Source organism: Lolium perenne, chromosome 5, assembly GCF_019359855.2.
Source record: "Lolium perenne isolate Kyuss_39 chromosome 5, Kyuss_2.0, whole genome shotgun sequence".
NCBI classification, from domain to species: Eukaryota; Viridiplantae; Streptophyta; class Magnoliopsida; order Poales; family Poaceae; genus Lolium; species Lolium perenne.
The window spans coordinates 260419622-260441578 of record NC_067248.2 but is presented as its reverse complement, the minus strand read 5'-3'; the positions used below and the strand labels follow the sequence as shown (position 1 = coordinate 260441578).

The 21957-nt window shown below is 41.2% G+C and overlaps 1 protein-coding gene across 4 annotated transcripts; it reads left to right on the top strand.

The window, feature by feature from the left end:
* The first annotated feature begins 7075 nt into the window (after positions 1 to 7075).
* LOC127302877 (putative G-type lectin S-receptor-like serine/threonine-protein kinase At1g61610) lies at positions 7076 to 17175 on the top strand. 4 transcript variants are annotated; one of them, XM_051333572.2, is made up of 9 exons: positions 9421 to 10503; positions 10739 to 13499; positions 13596 to 14937; positions 15078 to 15179; positions 15557 to 15750; positions 15838 to 16045; positions 16123 to 16360; positions 16443 to 16593; positions 16720 to 17175. In XM_051333572.2, exons 2-9 carry the CDS (start codon positions 13260 to 13262, stop codon positions 17020 to 17022), a joined length of 2778 nt encoding a protein of 925 aa, XP_051189532.1. In that variant the 5' UTR covers positions 9421 to 10503; positions 10739 to 13259; the 3' UTR covers positions 17023 to 17175. The 4 variants fall into 4 exon arrangements, 1 of the variants encoding a protein (XP_051189532.1); XR_011745814.1 differs by lacking the exons at positions 13596 to 14937; positions 15557 to 15750; positions 15838 to 16045; ... (1 more) ...; positions 16443 to 16593; positions 16720 to 17175 and having other exon boundaries at positions 7076 to 10503; positions 10739 to 10855; positions 12726 to 12805; positions 15078 to 15180; XR_011745813.1 differs by lacking the exons at positions 13596 to 14937; positions 15557 to 15750; positions 15838 to 16045; ... (1 more) ...; positions 16443 to 16593; positions 16720 to 17175 and having other exon boundaries at positions 7076 to 10503; positions 10739 to 12600; positions 12726 to 12805; positions 15078 to 15180.
* The last annotated feature ends 4782 nt before the right edge of the window (positions 17176 to 21957 follow it).

Sequence of the window (21957 nt, the reverse complement as noted above, 5' to 3'; positions counted from 1 at the left end):
GACAACTTATCAGGTTTCTTCTCTTGAAACTATATTTTTATTCAGTCACATCTTATGTACTTTACTTGGAGCGTCTGTTTATTTTTGTTTTTGTTTTTGTTTGAATAAATGCTTGTGTGGGAGAGAGACACGCTCCGCTGGTTCATATGAACACATGTGTTCTTAGCTTTTAATGTTCATGGCGAAGGTTGAAACTGCTTCGTTCATTGTTATATGGTTGGAAACGGAAAATGCTACATGTAGTAATTTTAAAATGTCTTGGATAATTTGATACTTGGCAATTGTTGTGCTCATGTTTAAGCTCTTGCATCATATACTTTGCACCTATTAATGAAGAAATACATAGAGCTTGCTAAAATTTGGTTTGCATATTTGGTCTCTCTAAAGTCTAGATAATTTCTAGTATTGAGTTTTGAACAACAAGGAAGACGGTGTAGAGTCTTATAATGTTTACAATATGTCTTTTATGTGAGTTTTGCTGCACCGGTTCATCCTTGTGTTTGTTTCAAATAACCTTGCTAGCCTAAACCTTGTATCGAGAGGGAATACTTCTCATGCATCCAAAATCCTTGAGCCAACCACTATGCCATTTGTGTCCACCATACCTACCTACTACATGGTATTTCTCCGCCATTCCAAAGTAAATTGCTTGAGTGCTACCTTTAAACAATTCAAAATTTATCACCTCTGATTTGTGTCAATGTTTTATAGCTCATGAGGAAGTATGTGGTGTTTATCTTTCAATCTTGTTGGGCAACTTTCACCAATGGACTAGTGGCTTCATCCGCTTATCCAATAATTTTGCAAAAAGAGCTGGCAATGGGATTCCCAGTCCCAAATTAATTAACAAAAATAGACACTCCTCCATGGTATGTGATTGTTGGACGGCACCCGAAGGATTCGGTTAGCCATGGCTTGTGTAAGCAAAGGTTGGGAGGAGTGTCATCATAATAAAACTAAAATAAAAAGGCACTCCTTCATGGTATGAGATTGTTGGAAGGCACCCGAAGATTCGGTTAGCCATGGTTTGTGAAAGAAAGGTTGGAAGGAGTGCCACACAAAAATAAAATAAAATGGGAGCCGCTCTTTGAAGGTTTGTCTGGCAAGGGGGTTAGAGTACCCGCTACCATTCGTTGACAACAACATACACCTCTCAAAACTTTATTTTTATGCTCTCTTTATGTTTTCAAAATCAAAGCTCTAGCACAAATATAGCAATCGATGCTTTCCTCTTTGAAGGACCATTCTTTTACTTTTATGTTGAGTCAGTTCACCTATCTCTCTCCACCTCAAGAAGCAAACATTTGTGTGAACCGTGCATTGATTCTTACATACTTGCTTATTGCACTTGTTATATTACTTTGCATTGACAACTATCCATGAGATATACATGTTACAAGTTGAAAGCAACCGCTGAAACTTAATCTTCCTTTGTGTTGCTTCAATGCCTTTACTTTGAATTATTGCTTTATGAGTTAACTCTTATGCAAGACTTATTGATGCTTGTCTTTAAGTACTATTCATGAAAAGTCTTTGCTTTATGATTCATTTGTTTACTCATGTCATTACCATTGCTTTGATCACTGCATTCACTACATATGCTTTACAAATAGTATGATCAAGGTTATGATGGCATGTCACTCCAGAAATTATCTTTGTTTATCGTTTACCTGCTCGGGACGAGCAGAAACTAAGCTTGGGGATGCTGATACGTCTCCGACGTATCGATAATTTCTTATGTTCCATGCCACATTATTGATGATATCTACATGTTTTATGCATACTTTATGTCATATTTATGCGTTTTCTGGAACTAACCTATTGACGAGATGCCGAAGGGCCAGTTGCTGTTTTCTGCTGTTTTTGGTTTCAGAAATCCTAGTAAAGAAATATTCTCGAAATCGGACGAAATCAACGCCGAAGATCTTATAATCCCCGGAAGCATCCAGAACACACGAGAAGGACCAGAGGGGGGGCACTGGGCCCCCAGACCATAGGCCGGCGCGGCCCAGGCCCTGGCCGCGCCGCCCTATAGTGTCGTCGCCCCTTCGACCTTCTGACGCCGCCTCTTCGCCTATTTAAGCCCCCTCGACCTAAAACCTCGATACGAAAAAGCCACGGTACGAGAAACCTTCCAGAGCCGCCGCCATCGCGAAGCCAAGATCTGGGGGACAGGAGTCTCTGTTCCGGCACGCCGCCGGGACGGGGAAGTGCCCCCGGAAGGCTCCTCCATCGACACCACCGCCATCTCCATCAACGCTGCTGTCTCCCATGAGGAGGGAGTAGTTCTCCATCGAGGCTCGGGGCTGTACCGGTAGCTATGTGGTTCATCTCTCCCATATGTACTTCAATACAATAATCTCATGAGCTGCTTTACATGATTGAGATTCATATGATGATGCTTGTAATCTAGATGTCGTTATGCTAGTCAAGTGAATTTTACTTATGTGATCTCCGGAGACTCCTTGTCCCACATGTGTAAAGGTGACAGTGTGTGCACCGTGTGGGTCTCTTAGGCTATATTTCACAGAATACTTATTCACTGTTATGAATGGCATAGTGAAGTGCTTATTTATATCTCTTTATGATTGCAATGTGTTTTGTATCACAATTTATCTATGTGCTACTCTAGTGATGTTATTAAAGTAGTTTTATTCCTCCTGCACGGTGTAATGGTGACAGTGTGTGCATCCGTGTTAGTACTTGGCGTAGGCTATGATTGTGATCTCTTGTAGATTACGAAGTTAACTATTGCTATGATAGTATCGATGTGTTCTATGCCTCCTTTCTTAGCATGAAGGTGACAGTGTGCATGCTACATTAGTACTTGGTTTAGTTGTGTTGATCTTTCATGCACTCTAAGGTTATTTAAATATGAACATTGAATTGTGGAGCTTGTTAACTCCGGCATTGAGGGTTCGTGTAATCCTACGCAATGGTGTTCATCATCCAACAAGAGAGTGTAGAGTATGCATTTATCTATTCTGTTATGTGATCAAAGTTGAGAGTGTCCACTAGTGAAAGTGCAATCCCTAGGCCTTGTTCCTAAATACTGCTATCGCTGCTTGTTTACTGTTTTACTGCGTTACTACTGCTGCGTTACTACTGCTTATTCATACCACCTGTATTTCACTATCTTTTCGCCGAACTAGTGCACCTATTAGGTGTGTTGGGGACACAAGAGACTTCTTGCTTTGTGGTTGCAGGGTTGCATGAGAGGGATATCTTTGACCTCTTCCTCCCTGAGTTCGATAAACCTTGGGTGATCCACTTAAGGGAAAACTTGCTGCTGTTCTACAAACCTCTGCTCTTGGAGGCCCAACACTGTCTACAGGAAAAGGAGGGGGGCGTAGACATCAATGGTATTGGTGAAATCTCTTTTGGTAGAACTATAGATCGGGGTCTCCTCCACCACTCCTAAAAGTTTGGGCAAGATTGGTTGGGTAGGTGGGAAGATCCTCAAGGTTTGAGCTCAACAACAATGGAGGAGAGAGAGAAGAGAAGAGATAAAATCGAGCTGGAGAAGAAGGGGGCCTTTTATAGGCTCCCCCAAATCCAACCGTTATGTGCAGATCCCGCAAGTATTGTTATCAAACACACAAAACACTAGGTATAGTCCTTGCTCTTTCAATCTCCCCCTATTGGTGTTTGATGACAACACAAGAATTTGCAACATAGCATAAGATATTATGATAAAGTTCTAGATTTGCAAAAGCTAGATGGAGCTCCCCCTAGACGTGTGCATAGTTAGAATATGGATTTGAATACAAATACACACATCCTAGAGATACAACTCCCCCTAGATTCTACAAACCATGCACATATGCAACAAGGATATTTGACATGTTCATATAGCATATGCACACTATGGAGGCCACGTATGGCAGTACAAGGAGTTTTGGGTGAATGTGTCATACCTTTGCCTTGAGAAAACCCAAAATTCCAATAATAATGCCTCCATAGAAATGGTGTAGCCACAATAGATGAATACCGAATACCAATATTGGCTACCACGAATAGGTCTTATTACAAACCGGGAGATCCACGAATAGAGTAGCAAGCATACAAATAAGTTTCTCGAATAACTAGGGATAAAAACGTGATGCTAAGGCCAAAAAACCAAAATGAAGCACCAAGCCCTTGGCAGCCACATGCAAATACCCGTCCTAATAGAGCAACTTCTCCCCCTTTGGCAACGGAACACCAAAAAAGGGAGAGGAAGCATGCTAGCGCCCCAAGGGGATCAGTCGTCATCCTCATCCTCGTCTTCGTCTTCGTCCTCGTCGTCCTCGTCTTCATCATCCCCATACATGTGCGCGTCCTCCTCCTCTTTGTCTTCGTAACATTGAACTTGATGTGACTTGATCGCGTTACAATACTTATGTTCTGGATATGTCCATTATATCATTTATCCAAACAATTTGATCTCACTATCAATGACTTGTATGTCCATGATCGGGAAACTTCGATCAACGATTGACTACAATGAACTAGATATGCACATGTGTGCTTACTAGGGACCTTGTTGTTTGTTTACAATACCACCTTAAGAGAGGAGTATTTCGCCCCCATGACTTGGGGTTTGTGGTACTAGCTTTAGCCTATCTCTCTATGTATTGTCATTATAGTAATCAGTATGAGATTTCTATCATGATTACAATGCTATAAGTGTAATTTCTTTGGTGGTTATTGTTTTGTGAGATAAATACATGTATGCATTTACATTTATTTTGGAACTTTTATAACTTGTCACACTCTGGAAGCACATTATGATTGACTATTGCATTGGTTATGATCATAGTAAGTGTTAATACCTTGTTTGCCCACGCAATGAGGTGTTGGATAACCCCAAGTGAAGGTAGATGAGAGGGATGCGGGATGCTCACGATGAATAAAACTTTGTACATGCTATTATATGTGTGTTTTATATAAATGAGTGTGACATATGTAGATGTGTGTGGTACTGGAGCGTGTAACCATCACCCTTTGCATGTTTCATTTATTTAGTGCATGGATAACAAGAATTGTGACACTATATAAGTTGGCCACACATGTATCTAGTGGAACAGGTGGGCGCCGATGGCAACACTAACAATTTCTAGGGGCCTTCAATCTATTATTTTTTTCTTATTATCGCGGGGACCGAAATCATTTTGCATACTTGAAAATCATCCAGTCTATAAAGTATCGACCATTACCAACAAAATCCACTTATGGGTGAAATATGTCTTTTCGATCTCCCCCTTCTCATGGTCGATGACAACATGATCGAGAGCTTACAAAATATGTCTATAGTATATTTAAGGTGGTTATGCTAGAAACATATGCATGCTATCATGATATCATGATGATGCACAAAAAAACATGCAATTTTAATATGGAATATTTTCCAGGATGTTATAATCTAGATATAGAAAACCCCCCTTCCTAAGTTTGTGCGCGAATAGAATTGTGCTTTTGAGTACAAAATGCACATACTATGTGATCATTCCAATACTACTACCTCCATCTCAAGGCTTAAGGCCTATATTTTTTTGGAAAGTCAAATTATGTTAAGTTTGACTAAGTTTTTATCAAAAATCATTAACATGAAAAGTACAAAATCAATATCATTAGATAGATAATGGAATATATTTTCATATGGAACCACAAAATATCAAAAGTTTGGTTAAACTTTACTTCGTTTGACTTTCTGAAAAAATATAGGCCTTAAGCCTTGGGATGGAGGTAGTATGAAATATGAATCATGTAACAATATGTTGTGGAGGGAAAGCGGTAAGATCAAAACAGCTAGGCACATACACTTTACTTCAATCCATAACAAACACAAATCATAACACATAACACCATGAATAAAAACAAGTTCTACAAGCAAACAAAACCAAATCGAATATGTAGGGGACGTTTAACTTGTATAACCTATAAAGACCACAGAATCCTAATAGATCACATTTCACGACATGCCACCACTACCGGCGCCGCACACCCCCGCGCAAGTATATGGGCCTGCCTGGTTCGCCTTTTCGAGCTTTTTTCTGTTACGTTTTATGTTATTTTCTATTTTGTTTTTTCTTATTTGTTTTTCTGTTTCTTTTTGTTTTTAGATTAAAAAATTATTATGATCCAAATATGTTTAAATTCGAAAAATGTTTAAATTTGAAAGTTATTCAAATTTGAAAATTGTTTAGAGTTTATTTTTTCCAAATTTTAAAAATATATCATATACAAAATTTGTTCAAATTTTCAAAAAATCATATTTCGTAAAATGATTTAGGTTTTTTAAAAAATATAATTTTTAAAATGTTTACATTTGGAAAAATCAATTTCTAAAAACGCACAATTTTGTAAAATGTTCAATTTCCAAAATATTCTAACTAAAAAAATTACAAAATTTGGGAAAAGTACGGTACATTTTTTCAGGAAACCGAAAAACCAGGTTGAAACCCGAAAAACCGACCAAAACAAACTAGACAAAAAAAAAAACGATTATATCTACGGAAAAGCCATGACCAGATATATGGGCCTGATCCAAAAGATAGAGAAAGGCTGTGCGGTGCCATACCAGCACCGCACAGGGTGGCCCTCGGATTCGAAGGAGTGAAAGCCACGATTTCAAAGCTTTTTTCTGAAGATTCTTTTAGAGGACGATGTTAAGACATGGATTTTTGGCTCCTGTGCATCAGTGCTCGTGCTGTTTTCAAAAATTTAAAAATCATACTTATGAGTCCCAATTTTTTTTTCAGAAAAAATCATGTTGTAGCCAACGATTTATCCCACAAACGTGCAACAAAGTCAATTTGAAATTTTAAACCTCGCTCTGCTCTGCCTCAGAAAGAGAAATCTTGTCATTTTTCAGAATCAGAAAAAAGGAAAGAGTATGGGTGCATTTACAGGACATGAAGAAGTGGTGTTAATTTGAAAAGAACATCCAGCTCAAATATTCAAATGCAACCAAGTTTTGTTTGTTTTTTGTTTTTTGTTTTTGAGGGGGTTCAATGCAACCAAGTGGAGTAGTACTACAATAGGACTACCTATTGGGCCACAAAGGCAGCAGCCCATCAGCACAGGCAGCATATCAGTATCAGTCGATCCAACAGAAGCAAACATCGCTCTAGAGTCTAGACACCCAACTTCACACCAAAATTTCCCCATGGCGATGGCGATGGCGATGGCGATGGCGCACGGCGAACCAGCACAAACCCTCCTCCACCTCCTCCGGCTCCGGCGCTCCTCCTCCACCTCCACCTCGCTGCTCACACACCGGCCTCCCCACGTCGCCCTTGCCGCCGCCACGGCGCGCGTCCGCTCCGGGACGCTCAGCCCTGAGGACGCGCACAACCTGTTCGACGAATTGCTGCTGCAGGCCACTCCAGTCCCCGAGTGCTCCCTCAACGGCTTTCTCGCCGCTCTCGTCCGCGCGCCGGCCTCCGCCTCCGCCGCCTGCAGCGACGGCCTCTCGCTCGCTGTCGCCCTCTTCAGCCGCATGTCCCGAGGCCATGCCCCGCCTGTGGCGTCGCCCACAGTCCACACCTACGGCATCCTGCTCGACTGCTGCTGCCGCGCGCGGCACCCAGACTTAGCGCTCGCCTTCTTCGGCCGCTTCCTCAGGGCGGGCCTCAAGGCAGACAACCTTATCGTTAGCCCCCTCCTCAAGGTCCTCTGCCAGGCAAAGCGGACAGATGAGGCTGTGGACGTGCTGCTTCACAGGATGCCGTATCTGGGCTGCGTGCCTGATGCCTTCTCATACACCACAGTTATCAAGGGTTTATGTGATGGTAGCAGGAGCCAGGATGCACTCGAGCTACTCCGGATGATGGCAAAACAAGAAGCTGGCTGCTCCCCTGACGTGGTGTCATATAACACGGTTATCCATGGCTTTTTAAAGGAGGGTAAATTCAGCACGGCAAGCAACCTATTCCATGAAATGGTTCAACAGGGTGTTGTTCCTGATGTGGTCACATATAACTCGATGATTGATGTGTTGTGCAAGCGTGGAAGAAGCAAAGAAGCTAGACAGATTCTGGATTGTGGGATTCTCAAGGGCCTCAAACCAGATATCGTGACATACTCTACCATGCTGCATGGGTACGCTACAGAAGGATGCCTTGTTGATATGAATAATCTCTACAACTTGATGGTAGGAGAAGGTGTCGTACCTAACCAATATGTTTTCAACATATTGATCAATGCACATGCTAAGTGTGGATTGGTGGATGAGACTTTTCTTATATTTGAAGACATGCAGAAGCAGGGAGTGAAGCCGGATGTGATGACCTATTTAGCCATGATATATGTGTATTGCAGAAAGGGTAGGATGAATGATGCTATTCAACAATTCAACCAGATGATTGATATGGGGGTACCACCGAATATACAGACTTACAGCTGCCTGATTCAGGGTTATTGTACACATGGCGATTTAGTGAGAGCTAAAGAATTGGTTCATGAAATGAAGGAAAAAGGCATCCGTTGTCCTGGCGTTATGTTCTTTACCTCAATAGTGAACAACCTATGCAAAGAAGGAAGGGTGACAGATGCACAAGATATCTTTGACTTTATGATACATATAGGTGAGAAGCCCAATGTTATCACATTTAGTTCACTGATTGATGGATACTGCTTGGTTGGCAAGATGCAGAAAGCACGCAGGGTACATGATGATATGGTATCGGTTGGCATTCAGCCGGATGCAATTACGTACAATACACTTATTGATGGATACTTTAAAGCAGGAATGGTGGATGCTGCATTGACTCTATTCAAAGAAATGTCAGCTAAACCGGATACTCTTACTTATAACATCATAATGGATGGATTATTTAAGGCTGGTAGAACCGTTGCTGCAAAAGAAAAGTTCCATGAGATAGTCAAAAGTCGAGTGAGATTGTCCATTGATACATACAATATAGTTCTCAGCGGGCTTTGCAAAAACGGTTGTGCAGATGAAGCAATCATGCTGTTCAAGAAATTGCGAGCAATGAACCTTAAGTTTGATATTAGAACTCTCAGTATTATAATTGATGCAATGTTTAATGTTGGGAAAACAGAGCAAGCTAAGAATTTGTTTGCTGCAATACCAGCCAAGGGATTGGTACCTACTGTTGTAACATACACTACGATGATGTCAAACCTTATAGAAAAAGGATTGGTGGAAGAAGCTGACAATATATTTTCATCAATGGAGACGAGTGGTTGTGCTCCCGACTCTCGTCTGTTAAATATTGTTATCAGAAAGTTACTGAAAAAAGGTGAAATAGTCAGGGCCATCAGTTATATGTCCAGACTTGATGGGAAGGGCATGTCGCTTGAAGCTTCAACTACTTCCCAATTGATATCTCTCTTTTCAAGTCAAGGGATATACCATAAGCACAAAGATTTGCTCCCAGCGAGGTATCAGTTTTTTGAAGGGGACATCCACAGTTGACATGAACTTGAACCCTTAAGAGGCATGCTTTAGATTTTCCTTGCAATGAGTCATTTCTGCTGGTAAATGACATCATGACCATTGGGTTCCAAAAATGGTGTAGTGCGATTCCTTGACACCATGGGACACTCTTTTTCTGTGTTCTTCATCAAGAGGGAGGCTAAGAGAAAGCTATTTAATCTCGTGTACACCAATCCTGTGTTAGCTGTTTGTCAGATGGGTTTCGAGGCCAAGGCTGAGGGGCGGGCGGCGCGAAGGCCCCGACGTCTCTGGAGGTGAACTACCGGGAGTGGCTGCGGTCCATGCGCGACCTCATCGACTCGGAGCTGGTCGGCGAGGAGAGGGCGGCGGAGTTTCTGAAGACCCTGCCGCGCCTGGAGGAGGACTACAAGCGGCTGTGCGCAAGAGCGTGTACTAGAAGGTTGTGCCCGGCGACCACAGGTGGCGGATCATCTGGCCCGACGAGTCGAAGCTAAGGATTTTTTTGCTGGGAGACTGCCGTCTTCGCCTTGTTTGGGGCCTCGGTCTTCTACCGGGAATCCGGGGTCACCTGATCCGGTTGCTCAATGGTCGGACTGCTGCCCAGATGAGCTGCGAAAGTTAGCCAGCATCCGGTGCTGTCTAATAATTTAGTGTTCTGGTTGAGATTTGGACTTCACGTGAGATGATTACTTTGTAGTTACTCCAGTAGGGAAGGCAGTGGCTCATGTTTCCTGTATACGATTAGATCAAGCAGAAAACTGACCAGAATGTCAATTATGCCAATATCTGTCTCCCATTTTATCACTCAATTGAGCACAGTTAACTGGGGATCAAGCTGGGGATGGTATTATCTCACGCTATGCCATCATTGAAGAGGATCCAGCTGAGATGTTTTACTGAATTGATTGATCGGAGAATCAGATATATATGCCTAGTCATGACTAATGAGGAGCTAACTGGCATGCTTTTGTCTGCACCTGCTTTCTAGGTATGGCATCGAACAGGGCAAATCAGTTCTGGCAGAGGAACAACACTTGCCATACTAAGCAAACATTTTCTTACCGTGCTCTCCACGGATTAGCTTGAGAAGCAATCAGGTAGCATAGTGTTATACTTTATGTTCATACTACAACCATTCTTATGTTTTGATGTCTAATGCATTGCCCTTAGTGCTATTTCACTCTTTTTAAATATTGTTAATGCAACCCTCATGTTTTATCATTAATTATATTACTCCCTCCGTCTTTCGGGGTGGAGGGAGTACTATAGTTGATGTGGGACTGGGAGCAACTTTGGCGTTGCTAACTAAAGGCTTGGGTTGGGGCATTGCAGATTGAGGCCACGACTGGTAGATTTTACGTTGTGCTCATTGGGGTGATGGTTGGGCAGATCCAGTTGGTGCTGTGAGGGTCAGGTCGTGGGCAAAAGGCAGGTAGACATATATAAGAGGTTAGTGACCAAGTTGTTCGCAACTTTCAGTTTTTTTACGGTATCACATTCCCACTCCTGAGCCTTTTATAGAGACATGCTTCCTTTGAGCACTTAATTGACCAGGGTCTCATTGAACAGTACGTTTCTAAATATATATTGTATGGTACTGCTCATATCAGCCCTTTGGCAATGCTGTCAGTATGAATTGTTAATTTCGGGTCAGTGTTTTGCCGGTGGTACTTTTTACGAATGTTGTAATTAGAACTATTAGTCTGTTATAAGTGTATCATTGAAGTTCTTCAGATAACAAAACTTGTTTGTACAAATTTTTGTAAGGTACAAACAACCAAATTTCCCCCTTACACATACTAGCTGACATCTCCATTAAGGGAAACAGTTTTCTACCATGCGATGGACACATCGCCATTCAATAGATCCACCAACCTGTGGAAATGTTAAGAATTCTGATGCAGTTATTATCACTATCCAGTCTCACTGTAGCCTCTAGAACGATGCCTTCATTTTAGAGTTACTAAGTGATTTGACACACCCTTACTGGCTTACTTAGCTTATAATTTACCAATTTTGAGAAATACATAAAAAGTTGCGGATGTTATTGAAGTATGAAGCTACTATTAGAACATCAATAGTTGAGATATAATTTGCTAAAGGCCAACTACTGTTGTTTTCAAGGGGCTTCTCAATCTGGGTACTTGTAATATCTGGGTGCAGAGAAGTAATCATGTCCTTACAAAAATACATGCCAAAAACACTGGAAACCACTTCTTGTGATTGATATGACCCTTCTTATGTATTCGCTGCCCAAGACATTGATAACTCTGAACTTCTGACTTCAGAATAACAAACTGGGAACATCTCGTGTTGCAAAGCTGGGAATTTCTGTTATTTTAGCTTAGGTATTTTGAGTCTTTGCATTGAATGTTTTGTGGTCTTCTACATGTGAGTAAGTGAAGATGATATAGGCTACATATTTCCACTATTGCCTCCTATAGTACTACACTTCCTTTTCCTGCAAGTGCCTTTTGTCAGTATTTCATACTGATGCTTGTGTGTTTGTATTCAATGAGTGCTACCGAGAGAGCCCTATGTGGGTGTCATGAATGATGCTGGCATCTTCTGCCATATTGATGCCAGTCTATGTTTTCTCCAAAACCTCTGAGCTCTTCTACCATTGAAGATCACTTTCTAATATGTTTGTACTTACAATATATTTCTTTGAATTTGAAGACCATGAAGAAGATATAGGAGTAAGGTTTGCGACTAATCCAAGAAGTAGTTTTGCTTTTCAGTTAACCATTTATTTGCTGTATGGATTCCTTGTAGAATCAGGTAAACACTAATCTATGCATCATTCTACCAAAAGATGCTTTGATCAACTTGATTCCTATATTTCTGCTAGAAAACAGTTCACGAAGAGCTGTCATATCTTTTACAGAACAGATTTGCTGCTTTCCATTGCACAAGTCAGATGGCTATCAAAAAAAAAAAAACTTGCAGATGAGTGGCCAGCAAGGAGTTTATATAGAAATAAAATTAGTATACCATAATATTTTGATAATTAGGTGCTAACGCCCTTGTTGAATATCCTAGTTTCAATGTGTCCGACAGTGTGTAAACATACTGACCAGCAACAATCCCATTGTTTTAGGTGCTGTTGTACATAACTTCAGGTCTGAGGTTTCTAAACTTTTACTTTGTTACTGTCGACATCAATATCTTATTGTGCACTTTCTCAAAATAAGGTAAGGTCATATTTTAAGGTTGAGGTCCACTGTACATGTCAATTGTGTATTTTAATTTGTTGCTAGTAAGTCGGTGAGTTCAATCTTCTATTTGAAATTTGTTCTGGTCTGCTGGGTGTTGCCAGGGAATGGACGAGGTATTCATGTGAAGATATGCCCTTATCGTAGATTTATTTGCTTGAACGAAAGAAAGAATATTACTCAGGTAAAGTTAGCTCTTGTACCTTTGGTTGTAACCGATAGAAATAGTCCATCTTTTGAATTTACAGTATAATTTTGTTTTCTGGCTGATCTGGGGAGCAGTAGATGCATGCAAGCGCTAGAAGGTGCCCAGTGCTTTAACATTCTTTATGCCATGTTTGAAAGTTTATTTTAGAGTCCTTAAATCTATCACCGCTGGTGAGTACTTCATCTATCTGAAATTTTATTTTGCACAAAAGTGCCATTTATAGAGATGCTTAGTGGGGTAAGGGGCTATGTATGGAACAACAACCCACTAGGATCCGAACCAAACATAGATTTGACTCTGTGTGTCTCATTAAGACAATTGTTTTTGAGAGATGATGCGCTCGTTGATAGCTGTGCTGATTTTTGTTAATCTTAAATCTCCATGACTCAGTAGTCATTGCGTGGGTGCATGCATATGATGGTGTACTTATATGCATATCTACCGTCCTTGGTGTTTCTCTAAACAAAAAGGAGCAAGTTGGAGCTATCTAATCAGCAGTGACAGTGGCATCCCAACACCGACTGGACAGCTGAAATATAAACTCCAACACACTCCGAAACCAACCCTCCTACAATTCCAAAGACTTGCAGTATTTAGTCATCTGCTTCCGCGATTGAACATTCCTGGATGCTGCATTGGTGAAAGCATTTTTAGCTTGAAGAACAAGAAGGTTCGATGCAAATACTTTCTCCCATACAGCAGAATCAGTATATTCAGTATATAGCACATAGCTAGTTAGTACGTAGTGCTAAGATTTTGGTCTCAGCTATCGATGGGTTCGCTGGCTCTTGCCTGCTGCACCACGGCCCTCATCATTCTATTCCTTCCCTTGGGCACTTCTGACGACCGGCTTGTCCCTGGCAAGCTGCTGTTCCCTGGCAGCACCATCGTCTCTGATGGTGGAGCCTTCGTCCTGGGCTTCTTCAACCTTTCCAACTCCACTCCCACCAAGCTGTACCTTGGCATATGGTACAACAACATTCCCGAGCTTACTGTCGTGTGGGTCGCTAACAGAGAAAACCCGGCAATCAACACCACTTCCTCTACACCGATGCTCTCTCTCGCGAACAACTCCAATCTTGTTCTTTCTCAAGGTGATGGCCATGTCCTTTGGACAACCACCAACGTCGCCACTGTCCTTGGCTTGTCTACCCCAACAGCTGTGCTTTTGGACACCGGCAACCTCATTATACGGTCGTCAAATGGCACCACATTGTGGGAGAGTTTCGAGCACCGCGCGGACACATTTCTTCCTGGTATGAAGCTCCGGATGAAGTACAACACACGCAACATTGATGAGCGCATTGTATCCTGGAAAGGCCCTAGCGACCCCTCACGGGGGCGCTTCTCCTATGGCAGTGACCCGGACATGCCCTTCCAATCGTTTCTGTGGGACGGGGAGCGCTCAGTGGCCCGGATGACCCCATGGACGGGGAACTTAGTGACGAGCCAACGTCAAAACAAGCCAACGCCGGGCACAAACATTAGCGATATTATCATGTACCAGGCCATCGTCAACAACGGTGATGAGGTCTACTTCACCTATAGCTTCTCTGATGGCGCCCCACCCTCAAGGTTTGTGCTCATCTACTCCGGAGAGTATCAACTTCAGAGCTGGAACAACAGCGCATCAGCTTGGGCTGTCCTCTGGAAGTGGCCGTCTGCTGAATGCAACTACTACAGCTATTGTGGCCTGTATGGGTACTGCGACGAGACGGTGTCACCAGTCCCAACGTGCAAGTGCCTAGACGGCTTCGAGCCTGCCAATATGGAGGAGTGGACCAGTGGCAAGTTCTCGGGAGGATGCCGACGGAAGGAGCAGATACATGGGTGCGGAGGTAACTTCTTGGCCTTGCCGATGATGAAGTCACCGGACAAGTTCAGCCTCGTTGGAGGGGGACAGAGTACAATGGAGGAGTGCGCGGGGGAGTGCCACCGCAACTGCTCCTGTGTGGGGTACGTGTATCGCAACGTGAGTGGTGCCATGTCCAGAGGAGATTCGACGGCATGCTTAGTGTGGGTTGAGGAGTTGGTTGACACTAGCAAGTTAAGAGTAGATCAAGGCGGCGAGACATTCTATCTCCGACTTGCAGGCATGGATGCAGCAGGTGGTAACAAGTATTAATATCTCCCTCTTTCTACTACTAGCTTTGTCATTTCCGCCACTTTCTACTGCTGGTTTTGACTGTGCTAACATATTCCTAATTCTACCATTTCCATTTTTATGGTATATGTATGTATGACGCAGGTAAAAGGACAAAGAGCAATGCAGTCTGGATTGTACTACCCGTTTTGGGCAGTGGTGTTTTGGTGCTCATTTGCATCTTGCTCGCATGGTTAAAATTAAAAGGTACGCTTAATGGATTTTTCTTAGTAAAAGTTTAAGGTTGACCACCAAGCAAAAATTTATGTTTCAACACACAGAATTTGAACTTTTCGTGTACACCCCCCTCAAAAAAAAAGAAGAAAAGAAAACAAGAGAAATGTCTGGTACAAAATAGTAGGCACTCGGATTGTATGCACCTTTTTCTAATATGTGGGCCTGATTTTATATGTAATAACAGATAGCCATACAATCTGTCGTCGGCTATATCCTTTAGATTTGAGAACTTATAAAGTAGGGATTATTCTACTAACATCAATAGTTGTAGGGGGGACTCTTTTCTTTCTTATGCTTGTGATGTTCCCATTAGAAGCGAAAAATGATCCTTAACATTGTGCGAGCAGGCAAGAAAAAAATACACAGAAATCCCAAGAAGAAAAGATTGGATGGTACAAGTATATCTAATGAAGCTGTAGATGAAAACTCTCCACACGTTCAAGATTTTCCATTTGTAGGACTAGAAGAAATTGCACTTGCAACCGACAGTTTCTCTGAAACATGTATGATAGGACATGGAGGCTTTGGAAAAGTATACAAGGTAATTCACGGAATACTGTTATTCGACAAGGGTAACTATTTTTTCATATGGAAAATTTAATTCTAAGATGCCCATTATGTTCTATAGGGAATATTAGCTGGCCAGGAAGTTGCAATCAAGAGGCTAAGTAGAGATTCTCAACAAGGAACAAAAGAATTCAGAAACGAAGTAATTCTAATTGCCAAATTGCAACATAGAAACTTGGTTCGACTTCTTGGATGCTGCGATGAGAGAGACGAAAAGCTTCTGATATATGAGTATCTTCCTAACAAGAGCTTAGATGTTACCCTTTTTGGTAAATTTCTAGTAATATACAATGATTTCCTAAGAAAACTTAAAAATACTTTTGCTTACGCTTGTTTCTTTGCGTAGATGACTCAAGAAATTTTTTGTTGGATTGGGACACACGGTTTAGTATGATCAAAGGGGTTGCAAGGGGACTTCTTTATCTTCACGAAGACTCAAGGTTCACCATAATTCATAGGGATCTCAAAGCTGCGAATGTTTTGCTAGATGCAGATATGAAACCCAAGATAGCGGATTTCGGTATGGCAAGGATCTTTAATGATAACCAGCAAGATGCAAATACCCAGCGAGTTGTTGGAACATAGTAAGTATGCATTGTGAAACGCTTGTATTTTTTTTAGTAAACCTAATTCCATTTAACTTTTAAAACTAAAATGATAAAACAGTGGATACATGGCTCCTGAGTATGCAATGGAAGGTGTCTTCTCTACCAAGTCTGATGTCTATAGCTTTGGGGTGTTACTACTGGAGGTTGTAACTGGCATAAGGAGAAACTCAAATATTCGAACAATGGGCTACCCTAGCCTCACAGTTTACGTGAGTACATTCATGATCCATTTTTCTTTTGAACTTTCTGTTCTGGAAGTGGATCAAATTCCCAAAGCTATTTTTGCAGATTGACAAACAAAGTAAATACGTATATGTTGTTGTTGTTGTTCTCAGGCATGGAATATGTGGAACGAAGAGAAGACACAGGAACTACCAGAGTCATGTATCATGGATACATGTTTACCAGGCGAAGTTTTGCTATGCGTACATGTAGCACTCTTGTGTGTCCAGGAGAACCCTGATGATAGGCCACCCATGTCATCAGTTGTGTTCGTCCTAGAGAATGGAAGCACCACACTTCCAGCCCCCAAGCGCCCTGCCTACTTTGCACGACAAAGTGCTGAAATGGAGCAAATCAGAAATGATATTCAAACACCGGCAAACAGTTTTACACTCACTGAGATAGAGGGGCGATGAAATTATACTTCTTTAGCTTTTGATGTATCAAAATGTTCTTAAAAAGAACTATTCGATGTACAATCAGTATCGAAAGGTTGTCTGGCTCAACAAAATGCTGGTGAATCCTGTGTTTTTAGAAGTTGTTTATCTTTGAATATGTTCTCTATTCCATTTTTTCGGCCTCGATAGCAGTCTCAATTTTAAAAAGAACATGAGACACTTTTCCAAGAAATTGCAGGATTCAAATTGAAAACAACCTTGATGAAAGTGACTTTACAATATTTACAACTGATTAGGCGGTGGTGCGTTTTTTCTCCTGTTCTTGCAATGGGATTTGATTACTCCTAGTTGCTAAAAGATGGATAGGACTGCCAGACATCCAACAGACATGCTGCCAGACAAATACATTCATATGCAGATTAGAAGTCTAAGCTGCAAGTCATATGAAAAACCATACAATGGATTTCCATTCATATGCTGTAGAGCAGCTCTGCAAGTTGATTTAGTTTTCTGTGATTCATTTGGGCTTGTTTCCTTTAGAACTTAAATCATACTACTACGTATGATTTTGTTTTCTAACAAGATCCAGACGCATCAGGACTGGAGCAGCCGGGCCTGTATAGCTTAATATTTCAGTCACTACTCTGACTAATCGGCAGTATAGCTTAATGTTTCAGTCACTGCTCTGACTAATCAGCCGTGACGGTGGCATCCCAACTCCGACGCGGACATCTGAGATGTCAACTCCATCCAACACACTCTCATCTACTCGGAAGCCGAACTTCCAGGACTGCAAAAAACGGTACATGCATTATTCAATCATATATGCTTCACATCCGGTTCATATATACTCTTAATGTTTCATTCGTTCTCCTTCGCCCAAAGAATTTTCTGCCTGTCACCATGGATCAACGCAGGCCACCCACCATCAGTAGCCTAGCTAAATGACCCGCGCAATTGGCAAAAGCAAGACATGACTTTCCATAAGTTCTAACTTGCTTTGGTATCAACGTTGCTACTAGATTATGTTTGCCTACCTTACGAGATTGTCAGTTTGACCATCTATACAGGGAGTTTCTTTTCCAATACCATAATATACTCCTTGGTTCAAAAATCTTATACACAATTTAAATATGTAAAACTAGATCAAAAAATAACTACTTTGGTGGTTTCGTGGTTTAGCCACTGTGTGAGGTATGTTTGCGATGATGTAACAATTCAGACTAGCAAATAACTTGGAATCTGCATGTTAGACTGTCGACCATAGAGGTTGCCAGTTCCCATTCTCAAGCAATCGCTTCTCTATAGATAATCACCGTCAAAGGATTCACGAAAACAAGGACGACATCTGGTCATATGGATTGAGGGTTGTGTGTGTTATTCTCCAAGGTTGGGCATGGAAAGCACACCTCGATGGCTCAAGCTCGATGGTTGGACCAGGCTCGAGCTCCAGTTTTCTACCCAAACCTTGGTCTAATAACTCGATAAAGAAGCCAGAAACATGTCTAATCTACATTTTTTTTATAAAATAGGCTTAATAATGCATATCCAAAATTAATTAATAGAAAATGTAATGCTTACATGTTTTGGGCCATGCTCAGGCTTGGCATTTGCAGGTAAAACTTTCTAAAGCCTGACCCCAAAAGCCCTTTCCTGGGAAATGCCAGTTCTTCTCACATGTGAGAACATAACTTTTTTCGAACATGTGCACTAAAACTATTTGTAGTGATAGCCATATTATCTACCCAACCATTCGGGCATGGTCGCACATGTAGGGGAGAAATACAGCTCTATTCTTTCATGCCTATGCTACCATCATCATCAGAGAGAGAAAATGTCTATAACATGGTGATAACTATACCATTTTGGGAGCAGGAAAAATAAAAAATGGAGAAGGCATAATAATATAAGATCAGATGGTATGAGTACTTCTAATGAACTTGGGGCAGAAAACCCTCCCCATGATCAAGATTTTCCATTTGTAAGATTAGAAGAAATTGCCAAGGCAACCCACAATTTCTCCGGAACATGCATAATTGGACAAGGAGGCTTTTGCAAAGTTTACAAGGTAAGTTGTTCGATATGAAGTTTCCCGTTATTCATCCCGAGAGTTGATGTATTCATATGTCAACTCAAATCTCTATTATTTCCATTGTATTTTTTTTAGGGAATGTTAGGGGGCCAGCAAGTTGCAGTTAAGAGGCTAAGCAGAGATTCTCAACAAGGAACAAAAGAATTCAAGAATGAAGTCTAATTGCCAAATTGCAGCGTAGAAACTTGGTTCGACTTCTTGGATGTTGTGGCGAAGGAGATGAAAAAATCCTGATATATGAGTACCTGCCTAACAAGAGCTTGGATGCTACCCTTTTTTTTGGTATAGATTGTAACAATGGAACATGATTTCGTAAGAAAACTAAAAAATATTTTATCTTACATATTTAACTTTTACAGATGAATTAAGAAAATTGTTGTTGGATTGGGCTACAAGGTTTAGTATAATCAAAGGGATTGCAAGGGGACTGTTGTATCTTCACGAAGACTCAAGGTTAACCATAATTGAAAGGGACCTCAAAGCCGGAAATGTTTTACTTGATGCGGATATGAAACTCAAGATAGCAGATTTTGGTATGGCAAGGATATTTGGCGACAACCAACAAAATGCAAATACCCAACATGTTGTCGGAACATAGTGAGTAACCTTGCAAACCAATATCTCATGTTAACTTGTGCTCGAAGTCATGCAAAATTTACTAACTCTTGTGAATGAAATGGTCAAGCAGTGATTACATGGCCACTGAGTATGCAATGAAAGACGTTTTCTCCACCAAATCCGATGTCTACAGCTTTGACGTGTTACTACTAGAGGTTGTTATTGAATTGATGCACTAGCCAAGTTTTTTCAAAAGTTTGAACTAGTGAAAAGGGCTAGGCTATATATTTTAACACTCCCCTCACGTCTAGGCTGGACAAACGGGAAGACACTAGACTGGGATAAATGGGAGGCTGCAACTATTTTTAGATTAAATAGTGCGTTAGCCGGGGTTTGAAACTTGAGATCTCCTGGCTCTGATACCATATTGAACTGATGCACTAGCCAAGTTTTTTAAAAGTTCGAACTAGTGAAAAGAGCTAGGCTATATATTTTAACACTAGTTCGAACTAGTGGAAAGGGCAAGGCTATATATTTTAACAGGTATTGGTATAAGGAAAAACTCCAATAGTCAAACTATGAGTTTTCACCCTCGCAGTTCACGTGAGTACACACAAGATTTCTCACAAGTTTAGTATTTATATTCGATAATTCATACATTTTTAAGCTTGATAACCTAAATGGAAAATAAATATATCGTGCTGTTTATTGTTTCAGTCATGGAATATGTGGAAGGAAGGAAATACATGAGAATTAGCACACTCGTGTATCCTGGACACTTGTTCACCAGACGAAGTTTTGCTTTGCATCCATGTAGGTCTCCTGTGTGTTCAGGAAAACTCAGATGACAGACTACTCATGTCAGCTGTTGTGTTCATCTTGGAGAACGGAAGTACCACACTTCCAGCCCCCAACCACCCTGCCTACTTTGTGCGGCGGAGCGTAGAAAATGGACCATATGAGAGTTGATATTGAAAATTCCGTAAACAACTTTACCCTTACAGAGATACACGGGAGATAAGATAATTATGATGTATTCTTATATGTATTCGAAACAATGTTTGCTATATAAACAAAATGGTCATGTATCTGTTGGTTGGAGGTTGTTATCAGTAGAGGCCTGTTATCATTAGATGTTTTTTATTCTATTTTCTGGATTGCTATCACAAGGAAAGTGCTAATTATGATATTTAACCAAGAATATAACCATCACTAGTGCTCTTAATTGTCAGCTTGGTAACCTCCCATTTATATACCTGGGATTGCCCCTCAGTCTCTCCAAGCCGCCAAAGGAGTACTTCCTACCACTTATACAGTGTGTGCAAAGAAGATTGCCATCTTGTGCCATGTATCTTAATTATGGAAGCAAATTAAGGTTGTTAAACTCAGTCCTGTCCTCATTGCCGATTTTTTCTATGAGTACACTTAAACTGTATCAATGGGTCTTTGATGAATGTGATAAATATAGACGTCATTGTCTCTGGAGAAATAAAGATCTCAACAGTAAAACTCCTCCCTTAGCCTCTTGGGATTTAGTTTGTCGTCCTAAAGCACAAGGTGGTCTGGGTGTGCTCAAGTTGTCAGTTCAGAACAACTGCCTCCTTTTGAAGCATCTCCATAAGTTCTACAATAAAGAAAATATTCCTTGGATACATTTAGTATGGGAGTCTTACTATCAGCATGCTCTGCCACCACTCAGACAAAGAGAGATTTCCTTCTGGTGGAGGGACTGTCTGAAAAACCTGGAGGTTTACAAGGCCAAATCAACTTGTGCATTGCATAGTGGAGAAACTGTTCTCTTCTGGACAGATTTATGGAGTGATACAGTGCTTGCTACAAAGTGGCCCTATCTCTTCACTTTTGCCAAGGACACCACAATTTCAGTCAAGATGGTACTACTTACTGAGGAGATTCCATCTCTGTTCCACTTACCTTTGACTATTCAGGCTTTGGAAGAATATCAACAGCTCTTAGGTCTCATCCAAGACACACAAATCTCATTGGAGAAAGATAAGTGGACAGTAATTTCGGCTACCCCAGGTTACAAAGTTTCATCTATGTATAAGGATCTGATGACCCAAGGGCCTGTGTTACCTATCCTTTCTTGGCTCTGGAAAAGCTGCTGCCAAGAGAAGCACAAAGTATTTTTTTGGCTTCTATTTCACAATCGTCTGAATACTAGGGCTATGTTGCAGCGCAAGCGCTTCTTCTTGCCTGACTACACTTGTGTCATGTGTGGTGGAGCTGATTTGGAAACAAGGGATCACTTGTTCTTCACCTGCCCCTTTGCAGTTCATTGCTGG

Coding starts and splice junctions, on each gene's coding strand:
- LOC127302877 (XM_051333572.2), top strand. CDS start 13,260: ATGCATATCTACCGTCCTTGGTGTTTCTCTAAACAAAAAGGAGCAAGT. Junction 15,180..15,556: donor CGCATGGTTAAAATTAAAAG/GTACGCTTAATG, acceptor TTGTGCGAGCAG/GCAAGAAAAAAATACACAGA. Junction 16,361..16,442: donor CAGCGAGTTGTTGGAACATA/GTAAGTATGCAT, acceptor ATGATAAAACAG/TGGATACATGGCTCCTGAGT.